Here is an 11,178-nt window from a genome sequence, read left to right on the forward strand (position 1 = left end):
CCTGATTTAGTCTGCTTCCACGCAGTGGTTTTAAAAGGGGGGCAAGTACACGGCACTGCCCTTCACACAAAGTGTTTCATAAAGAAATTAACGTGATAGTTGTGCACTGAAGGAGCTTTTAATAAAGTTGAATTTCCAATATGGTAGGAGAGGTTGTTGTTGTTGAGCGGACTGTTGTCATGTCCCCGCAGTGCCTGTAGTGGTGCTGTGAGGAGTCCGCTGTGGATCCAACAAAAATCCACAGCAGCCTACCTACTGCTTGTAATTTGCTCTGGATAGCCTGTATTTATATGCGTCCTTATTTCAAGATCAACCGAGCTCGGTGAAGATCGCCGTTACTAACCGATCTCCAATATCGATGCGCAAATAGCCTAGCTGATTCTAATAGACATTTCGGCCGTCTATCTGGAGCGAATACCATACAGAGCCCATACCAATTCAAGGTAAGCGAAATCGTATACAGCCCCGGCCTCGATTTCTAAGTGTACCGTTCTGCGCGGGCTTCAGTCGGCCAGTGGTTTTAATAGAGGCCGCTGTCCGATCGAAGCTAAAAGGCCTCTTATTCGTGACATATTTCATGTAAAAGCTTGTGATGTACCGAAATGAGTTGGTGCCTAAAGCAGATGTGGAAATTAAGGAGATGTTTACATTTTTAAGCGATGTGGCCTGCTAATTTCACATTATGTAAGGGTGATTGTTATAATTCATATCGATTGTTATGGAGGCCTTCGGGGACAGGCCATACGCCTCGTATGTATACCCTTTGTTTGAAAGTATTTGACCATAAATGTTTCATGTTTATAAAATGTAAAATCTCATTACTAGGTGAGATTATTTATTAATAGTGTATTATATTTTTAACCTTTTTCTAAATAAATTAAACTGCAAATAAACCTTTATAGTATTGCTATTTGCTTATGTTTCCGTTTCCTGGTTAGCTACCGCCTACTAATTTGTGTTTTTAGCTTTGTAAGCTAACAAGCGAATATGCCTTTCCGTATTTGGCCGTCTTGATACTATATATTTTGGATTCAAGATGGATAAAGTTATATTTTTTTTAATTAGGCCTGAGGTAGTTGTTGTACTTGGATATATTTACTCTGTCGTAGTATAAAGTTTCACAGCTGTCTATCGGCTCCAAGCTAATGTAGCAAGCTAGCTCCCCGGTAACTAACATTACTTTCTGTTTGCTGCCTGCCCGGTTCTCCTATACTAAAGTTGTTAATGTAACTTATGCTGACGTAAAGGACAGGTTTACAACATGTTAACGTGTGTTCAGTGAACACTTTAGCTGTAAGAGCTGTGCCACTATCAACACCAACTTAAAAACCCCTACAAAGTTTAAAGTAGTAGCTGAGCCATACGATAATTAAGCATGTCAAGGTATATGCTACGCGGTGTGTTTGTTATGAAGAGTTCAGTACACTGTTTTAAAAAGAGCAGTCTATTTTTTGTTGTCGAGTCAAAAAATAAAGTATTTTTATAGTGAGTATATTTTTTAGCCTGACCGTGCTAATGCACAGTCAGGTAAATGCTTTGGAGCTTTTGACATTGTCGGACAAACCCACTGTTTTACTTCCATTGTATTATCTCGTAATAAATGAACAGTGGAGTAAAATCAAGTACTTTGTGCCACCTGTTTCTCAATGAGAGAGCTTGAAGCCGAAAATTAAAGGGCCTAACAGGAATGTCCGGATGGAAATGGCTAACACTGTAATTTTCTCAACTATTTAAATTTGAGTTTATTAATCACAGCACACACTCATAGTAGTTTCATGATGAAGCAGATTATTTTTATTTGTTTCAATGTAACACTTAATAATTACTGCTAAAACAATGCAGCTTTTTTGTGATTGATTACCTAATATTAGGAAAGTATTACCTGTTGTGGAAGATGTTGCTTTTGCTCTGCCTCTTAATCCGGCATGTGAATGCATAGTTACCTCCTCACTGTGCTTGTGATGTAATTACTGGTTTGCTTTTTTTTCCTTTCCTTTATCCCATCAGCTGATGTTGTCAAGGACAAGAGTCACGTGATGTATGAAGGCAAACACATACACTTCTCAGAGATAGACAATAAGCCGTTGTGCTCGTACAGCCCAAAGCTCTGCAAACAGCGCAGACTCAATGGCTATGCTTTTTGTATCCGGCACGTTCTGGAGGATAAGACTGCTCCCTTCAAGCAATGCGAGTATGTGGCCAAGTACAACAGCCAGCGGTGTACCAACCCCATCCCCAAGTCTGAGGACCGCCGGTATGTATGATTGATTCTGCTTTGATTTACAGAGCCAATCAGTCATGGGTTTGCAGGGTGTACTGAGGATATGTTCCTGTTTTGCAGATACTGTAACAGCCACCTGCAGGTTCTCGGCTTTATCCCCAAAAAGGAGCGGAAAAAGAAACACGATGCTTTAGAGGAAATGCGCTCACGGGCTGCTCACCTGGAGTCAGTGGCTCTCAATATTACCGTGCCCTCTCTAGCTCTGAAAGCCCCAAATGGTCTAGATGAACTACCACCATCTCCCCCCTTAACACGCCTGTTACCCCTCCCTGACGGGGAAGGCCTGGACCCTTTTGCCTTTTATGAGGATGACACAGATGGCGAGGAGGTGGGCACTCCTCGGAAGAGTAACGCCATCAAGAAGAAAATACAGAGTCGCCTGGTGCTTAACCAGAAACTCTGCCATGACACAGACCTCTTCCAAACACCACCTGAGCACTTTAGTCCTTCCCCTGTCCCCCGTATCTACCCTTCCTCACCACTCAACAGTCATCTTCCACGGCAACAGCCAGGTCTTCTCCAGAAGCTCCAGCACTCCAACACGACTTCCTTCATCATCCCAGGACAGCAGCAGGGTTTATTATGCAATCCACCACCACCTCAGACGGTCAACTTTCTGCCTCCGGGGCTGCCTGTCAATGCAGCACCCAGTCCAGTGCAACATTCTGGGCCATCGCTCAGCAGGAAAATGCCTTTGACTGCTACTCACTTGCCTGCCGCTTGCAAGGACAGTGGCAGCAACAATCAGCGGCATGTGGTCGTCATGCGTCCCACTGCCTTCTCACCTTCTGCCAGCCGCCTTGCCAGGTTGCAACATTTGGTGCAGCTCTGTGCCAAGAGACAACAGGAGCATGGAGACCTCTTTCCTCATCTAGGTAATCAAACTTTTTATAGTTTATGAATTCATGTGGATTCTTATAATGACTGTGAAAGATTGTTTAAAGGTAGATATAAGTAGATAGATGAGCTGCCCTAACACGGTCTCTTCCAGGATTGGACTGGTCGGAGGACAGTGCAGATGATGATGATGAAGTAGAAGAAGACATGGCAGAGCGTTTTTCTCCTTTTCAGAGCTCATGGAGGCCGCAGAATGGGTTGGTACCTTAATCCTCAACCCCTGTTGTATAGCGTGTAACTTCTCATAATGATGATTGTCATTCGTTCCCCTTGTAGGCTGGAAGAGGATGACGGCTCCTCTCGGAGGACGCGACTGTTTAGGCTTTGCTCGTACCTCCAGGAGAAGTACAAGCACATGTGCAGACAGGAGAGGGTGCGTATCCGGCAGAAGAGATACCGCTATGCCTTCCGCAAAGCCTTGCTGCACGCTGCCAGTAAAAACCCCAGATGTGCAGGCCAGCTGATTCAGGAGTTGAGTGGTGCCTCTTGCAGCTCATCGAGGTATTCTCACAGCCATTGCTTTTGTTTAAGTCAAGCTATGTTTGACAGTATGGCTAGTAGGCCTTACCTCGGTTAAACCACTCATGAACCTTATTTATTTCAACTTTAAGAATGTAACTTTCAATGAACCCGACATAAAAAATGTTGGTTTGTCAGTGTTTGCTTATTCCTGGATGTGTTTGTGTCTGCAGTGTGGCTCCACCAACGCAGCAGAGCACAGACACGGGGACCTGCACTGGCAGCACAAAGGGCCAGCCCTGCCACAACAGAGCTCTGCCCTTCACTCGACACTGCTTTCAGCGTATCCTTTGCCCCGCCGCTCTTATGCACAGCTGGTCACTACATGTGGAAGCGCATTTGATAAATCTCAGTTGTACATGCTATTTTAAAATCACACACTGTGATATATATAAAGTTTGCACCTGTGCTGGAGTATGTTGTTCACATGGTCTCTGTTGAGTGCATTGCGGGTTTTTTTTTTTTTTTTTCCTTAACTGTTCTCTGTAGACATTCTGTTGAATCGTTCCCAGCAGCTCTTTGCAAGTTGCACAGCCAAATTTGCAGATGGTCAGCAGTGCTCCATCCCCGTGTTTGATATCACGCACCAGACACCCCTCTGCGAAGAGCATGCCAAAAAGATGGTGAGTTCAGTGTTTAAGGGTAAACACTGTTGGAATTGTGGGATCAATCAAAAACTTCCATTGCCGCAAAGATTGGGAGGGGGGGTCTCAATCTGATTTGCTTTATCTGTTCTTTTCCTTCTGCACAGGATAACTTCCTGCGTGGGGACGGAAACCGACGGGTGCAGCACCAGCAGCAGCAACAGCGAAAGCCACGTAAAAAGACCAAACCACCGGCGCTCACCAAAAAGCATAAGAAGAAGAGGAGGAGAGGCCCGCGGAGGCCTCAAAAACCTATCCCTCCAGCGTTGCCGCAGGGGAACCTGGGAATGCCTTTAACGAGCCTAGCAATGCCCTCACAGGCCAGCATCAGGTGTGCCACAGCTGCGTCTCTCTGCTGCTGTTAGAAATTCAATGGTGTAGGATATTCAGAGTGAAAGACAAGCTCACATGTCACACATGTCTGGACAGCCTCTTCACTACAATAGCATGTTGAATTCTTTTCCTCTAACCTTTGTTGCAGGAGCCCTTCGACTCCAGATCTAAGTACAGATGAGCTTCCTGATGATATCACCAATGACATAGCAGACATTCCAAATGACCTTGAGCTAAACCAGGAAGATTTCTCAGACGTGTTACCCAGACTACCTGATGACCTGCAGGACTTTGACTTGTTTGAAGGTTGTCTTGCAGCTCATTTTTGTGCACAGCTGTTTATTTCATGTGTGTGATTCCTCATAGTCTGTGATTTTTATAACATTGCAAATGTTTGTGCAGGTAAAAACGGAGAGCTACTGCCCACCACAGAGGAGGCTGAAGAGTTGGTACGTGCACTGCAGGCTATGGGGTCCTACACAGACTCATTGGTGTGCCTAACCTCCATGGGAGACCTGGCCCCTACAGAAGGAGTGGACCACAGAGCCATGACCGTATTTCCTGGTCCAGTCCAACCAGGGGGCATGGGAGACCTGCTGAACAGCCGCATCCCTCCCGAGAACTTCACCAGCCTTGAGCTGGAGGACAATCTACTGCAGTCTACTGGAGATCACTTTCCCCCCTCACCTCCAACTCAGCCCGTTAACCAGAGCCAAGCGCCGTGCTCCAATCTGACCTCATCCTCTTCTACAGTGGCCCCCTCCACCACGTCCCTGCTCACTCAGACCTCCTTAACAGAGCGGACGTTTTCTAGGACGCACACATCCCACGTTCTCGCCAAGTCGGACGCACCCACATCATCACCCCAAGGCAGCCACTACAGCAGCGAGCATGTGCCATCCCCATACAGTGACCACATATCTTCTCCCCACACCAGCTCTTTCCAGACAGACACCCCTCTTCTCCTGGAAGTCCCTCTGAGCGGGGTTCCAGGACCGCCCCGGTCCACTTGGAACAACCTCGCTCTCCCCCTCACGGACCCCACACAGTTTGGCAGTCTCATCGGATCAGAAAGTCATCTCATATCCACCTCCCTGTCCACTCCACCCGCCACCACCCACTCTGTGACGCTGCAGCCCATGGCTGCTCTCTCGGCGATGCCCCAGAGCGGCTTGACTGGCCTAACGACTCCTCCCGCCCCCTCGTCCTCGCTCCCATCTTCGTCACGCGATCTTTTGACCTCCGCACAGCCCAAGCAACAGCTCCCTCAGTTCAGCGCGGCCTTTGGCCATCAGTTGGCCTCCCACAGTGGCATCCCAAAAGACGTGCAGCCCAGCCACAGCTCCACGGCGCCCCCTGCTGGCTTCTCTATAGTTAGTGCCACCGCTGCAAGTGCCAACAGCGCCACGCCACCCTTCACGCAAAGTAAATGAGAGCAGGCGGCACGCAGCTACTGCACGACGGTCTGTGGAATCATAGTCACTTAAAATCCAGTTGACTGAGTCGTTAACCACCCCGTTCATCTGCTACATGTGTGCAATGTGGTAATAGTGCACTATTGATAATGAATTTGCACAGCTTCAGATTTTACTCTATTTTTGTTCGTTCCGTCTGTAGCCGGACGGTGTCTGAGATTTTAAGTCAGTGTGAGTCCACGTGTTCGATGCCTTGTGGTTTCGTCAGCAGGGTGGGATGGTGGGGTGGGGGGTTACAGTCAGATTTTGTGATGAAATAAACGGGTGAAAATTGGCAGAAGGACCTAAGCAGAGATTATGTGTCACAGTGCTCAGAATTCCTAGAAGCCTCAGTCAGTGGTCAGTTTAGTTTGCTTTGCCAGTTCAAGTCCTGTCTTAAAACGATCAGCTGCACCCTGCCTTGCTCAAACGGCCATTGCATTTTTTTCTTCTTTTTTGTTACCCACCTGTTTCATACACTGCTTCTGTCACCCTCTGAAGAACAAGAGATTTTTGTGATCCATTATGTTTCAAGCTATTTAACTGTCATCATGATATAGAATCTTACGGAGTCAATTTCACAGTCATATGAATTTACCAAAATACTTTTAAACAGCTGTTTTTATATTGTGTATAGTGTATATGTGCTCATTTATTGGTTTGCTCAGACGTCAAAAATCTCTGACCTCACCATTGGTTGTGGGACTCTTGAGTGGCCTAGTAGACACTTGAAGTTGAATAAATCTAGTATCTTAAAGCAATAAATACATGAACATAACTCTGGCATCGTGAGGTATTTCGCTGGTTTCATTACATGTAGCTTCACTCGATGAATCCAGGCTGGATCAGGAAGATATTTTGGCCTCTTTAACAGTTTCCCCGCAGAGCCTTTAGAGGCGAGCGATCAGGTCAGGCCAACTTCTCTCTGAGTGGATTTTTTTTAAGGCTGATTAAATTAGCTTCAGTGTTACAGCGACGATGGTAATGGCACAATCCAGGGACTTTTAAGTGTCTACTCTCAAAGGTGCTCTCTGGTCCACACGTACAATGGTATTTAGTGGCTTGCATGTCTCATATAACAAAAGTTCAGTTTCAGGGCTCGCACTAATACGACAGGCCAGGCTACCCGGAGGAGGCTTACGCAGTGAATTGGCGTTGGACATTTTTACCCATCAGCTAGATGTAACACAATTGGTGTATTTTGCACGTCTGAAGTAAAGCACTGTCTCTTTTACTCAGTTATAAAGCATTTTTTAAAGACCTATGATGAAAAGCTGGTGTCTGAAAAACAAAAAAAATAGCAAAAAAAAAAAGTGCTCTTCCACGCAAGAGCCTCCACCCCCACCCCGACAGCAGTACAACCACGGCTTTTGATAAGTAATATATTAGACATTTGAGAGATTATCAGACATTGTTGAGTATTAGGTATATAGAATAGCAGTCTCTATCTTGGGGTTTGTTGGTGAATTATTGAGTAGCAATGGATTGAAATTGTTCTTTGCAATGTGTTCAGTGGAACCTGTGTCTGTGTAGAATGAGTCTTGCTTTTAATGGCTATCAAAATGATTGTTAAGTCTTTGTTGGAGGGATCAATGTTTGTTTGTTTGTTTGTATGCTGTCTTTCTTTTTTTTTTTTTCAATTCTGATGGAGAATATGTTTTATTTTTTGATAGCTATTAAACTTCCAGGAAGAAGTCTTGAGATTGCATGGGGCTGCAACCCTTTGTGTGAGAGCGTAATAGTAGTAGTAATAATAATAATAATATCACGATTAGACGATGATCACTGGCTTCTTGGTGGTAAGAAACATTGGATTTATATGCATCAGATGGTGGAGAAGAACAGATCGGCGTACTTTTTCAACCTAGATTTGCACAGGAGTGGATGAGACCGGTGGTGTTTCATATGTCCCATGTCTGTCTTGCCCTTTTTTTTTTTTGCCCTGCTTGGATGCTCATTACACAAACAGCCGCCACCATTAGCCGCTCTGAGCCTGTGCCGGACCATCGTTTCCAGCTGTGAGAAGGCCCAGTTCTGCCTCGCCCCTTCCAAAGAGAGAACACAGTCTCAAAGTGTAAACCTGTAGCTCCACCGGGGACGGCTGGGCTTCTCAGAGACCACGGTAACGCAAACAGCGCCCCCTAGAAGTCAATAGGAAGAATCAGGTTTGGGTGAAAGTGTGTTTGAAAATAAGCGAGACAATACTGCTGTATCCTGCATAGCATGAGATTAGTCGCTGCACCGGTTCACTCTCCCCGACAACCACGTAGAACAAAATTTACAGGGCTCGTAGGCACATGTAACTGCTTGAATTCAGAGATGGCTGACAAATTCCTATACTCATTGAATGTACTGTATTACTGTTTTTAAAGATAGGATGAGCTAATCTAGTCACCTTTTGTTATTGGTCCTTGTTTAATTTGTCTAAGGTATTTTTTGTATACAAAGGTTTACATTTTTATGTATATTTTTCTTGTGTACAAATTATGTAATATGTGTACAAACACTGTATGTAATATCTGTATATAGTGTGAGAAATTTGATCTTTTGTTTTTGGATGTATAAATAAAACTTGCTGTGAGGTATTTGAGGCCATGGTTTAACGTGGTTTTTCAAAGGTCACCTAAAAAAAAAAATGCGAGGTGAGATGTGCTCGTGTGCACCCTGCCAGTTTGACAGCTCCTTTTATACGCATGCAAATCATTGTGGAGTCTGAGGGGATATGCCTTATGTTTAATGATATATTTTCTGTTCTGTTTAAAATATCATGGCTAATTTAGCAGTGATAAATTCAGTTTTATCGCTCTCTCTGTAACCTTGGATTTTGCACCTTTGATTCTGGCTGCTGTTAATTCCCAGCTCCAGGTTATGAACTCTGGAGCGCAGCCCCTTCAGTATCCAATCCAGACTACACTGGTAGGACTCTCCCCCTCTTTATTTAAACACGGCTTTTCTGATTTTTAGTTTCACCAGCTAAAAATCAAAAGAAAAACTTTTACTGTGTCCATGCTGTCTGTCTGCACTGGTATGTGCAGTAGCACGTAGCATATTGTCAGCACTCTTTGCCAGGTGGAGTCAGCTGGGGTACCTGATCAATATCACATGATATCATCAGTAGAGGTTTTATTTAGCAGTTATGGCACTGAAGCTTTAAACTAAAGGGCAAAAGGGCTTAAAGAAAAACTGGAGCCAACTCTAAATAAAAAAATGTGGTATCCACCAGCGTGACAGTGGTGTGGCACTAGCTGTGACTTGGTCTTCTAACTAGTCAATATTTGAATATGTTTGAGAATTTAAGGACGCTTGGGTCTTTTGTGTGCAAAGAAAATTGAAGCTAAAAACTGTGGATTGTAATCTGCTAATCACAAGCAGCACTAAACCTAAGCCTCCCAAAGCCACTGATGTCAGCAGTTACAAATTTGAGCTCAGCAATTTAGTGCCGCCCTGCTCATACCAGCTTGTTGGCACCAGCTTTCTTTTTGTTTGTTTGTTTAGTAGAAATGCGTGTAAGTACTTCTAAACTGGTCACTGGAAAGTGGCAAAATTGGAGTGGTTGTTTCCAAGTTCAGCCATCTGCCTTGGCCAGGACTTGCTGTATGTTTTCCCAATTTGTCCCTCTGTGTTTGTCTTGCAGGTTCCTGGTATGTGGTGTTAATCAGCGCAGCTGGGAGCACTTGGCCAACCTCCCTGGAGCATTTAAGAGCTGGCTATCTCAGTCTTTGAGCCCTCACATTTCACCCAACTATCATTAGTTTGGTTGGCTTCATTTTTCCATTTATTTCACAGTACACAACATGCTTTGCATTCACTCGTCCAACTACTGACACACTAACACACCTTAAAAATTAATAATTAATTATGCTTTTTTTTAATAATAAATCTGAAAGTTCTGGTTAAAGCAGTGTCTTTACTATTGTTATGGCTCATGGGCTCTACCTGCAGGTAAAACAACACATTTGCATATCAACATACGAGGCAGGTGTCGAACTCCAGGCCTCAAGGACCGGTGTCCTGCAGGTTTTAGGTGCGTCCTTGATCCAACACAGCTGATTCAAATGGCTAAATTACCTCCTCAACATGCCTTGTAGTTCACTAGAGGCCTGGTAATGAATTAATCATTTGGTTCAGATGTGTTGGCCCATGGTGAGATCTAAGACCTGCAGGACACCAGACCTAGAGGCCTGGAGTTGGACAACCCTGACATAAAATGACAACCTTTCATCAAGTACACATCAAGAGATAAACCAAATCCAAATGACTTAAATTCCTCACATGCAACACATTCTGTTCTCCGCTTAAATCACTGAGCTATGAATTTCATATGGATTTTTACCCAGAGCTAATAGGTGTGATAATACATGATAAGAGAAGATTAATTAGACAAAAACAACAAAGCACCAGTTGCACAACATGAAGTTTAAGGAATGTTTTATTCAGAAATGTGTTTGACTGGTTTCTCTATATCCCTATACAGTCCGAAGATGAATCATCGTCTCCGTTCTGATAATGTTGCCAAGAAAATTTCAGTATCATTTCTTATGTTTAAAATTCAAACTGAAAACAAAAACAAACAAACATACTTGCTTTGATCTACGTGCAGCATTCAATTGTGCGAAATGCATACTGCATCAACTGAAAACCTTTATGCAGTAGCCATACATTTCATCTCTTGATTTTGAATATGTGGACTTTGAAATGTGTGGGTTATTATACAAAACTTAAAAAGGAAATTCGATCACATAACCGCAAGCAGCAAGAAGGGTGATATTTCCAAGAGGCACTACAGTCTGAGTCAGGAAAATGTAAAAAGCAAACCTATTCAACTTTCCACTTAATTTTTATTTATTTATTAAAGATTTGACTAATTCCAAGAAATCCAACAGCACTGTCCTGAATGAGCAACAACACATACTGGACTGGAAACTTGTCAAAAAAAAAAAAAATCATTCAAACTGAAATGTACATTTTAAATGATTGCTATCCAGTGTTAACTGAAATTCGAACACATCACAGAATCCAGCTTTACTCCTTCTATTACATAATACTGCTC

At 43.9% G+C, this 11,178-nt stretch overlaps 1 protein-coding gene across 2 annotated transcripts; it reads left to right on the forward strand.

Moving 5' to 3' along the window:
* The first annotated feature begins 217 nt into the window (after positions 1–217).
* Positions 218–7,891, forward strand: ino80da (INO80 complex subunit Da). 2 transcript variants are annotated; one of them, XM_080902580.1, is made up of 10 exons: positions 218–443; positions 2,008–2,254; positions 2,342–3,156; positions 3,273–3,375; positions 3,455–3,679; positions 3,871–3,980; positions 4,187–4,320; positions 4,449–4,672; positions 4,823–4,980; positions 5,077–7,891. In XM_080902580.1, the coding sequence occupies exons 2-10, from the start codon at positions 2,037–2,039 to the stop codon at positions 6,105–6,107; spliced, it is 3,018 nt and encodes a 1,005-aa protein (XP_080758706.1). In that variant the 5' UTR covers positions 218–443; positions 2,008–2,036; the 3' UTR covers positions 6,108–7,891. The 2 variants fall into 2 exon arrangements, with proteins under 2 accessions (XP_080758706.1, XP_080758707.1); XM_080902581.1 differs by lacking the exon at positions 218–443 and adding an exon at positions 533–1,072.
* The last annotated feature ends 3,287 nt before the right edge of the window (positions 7,892–11,178 follow it).

This window comes from Rhamphochromis sp. 'chilingali' (genome assembly GCF_963969265.1).
Source record: "Rhamphochromis sp. 'chilingali' genome assembly, chromosome: 14".
NCBI lineage: Eukaryota > Metazoa > Chordata > Actinopteri > Cichliformes > Cichlidae > Rhamphochromis > Rhamphochromis sp. 'chilingali'.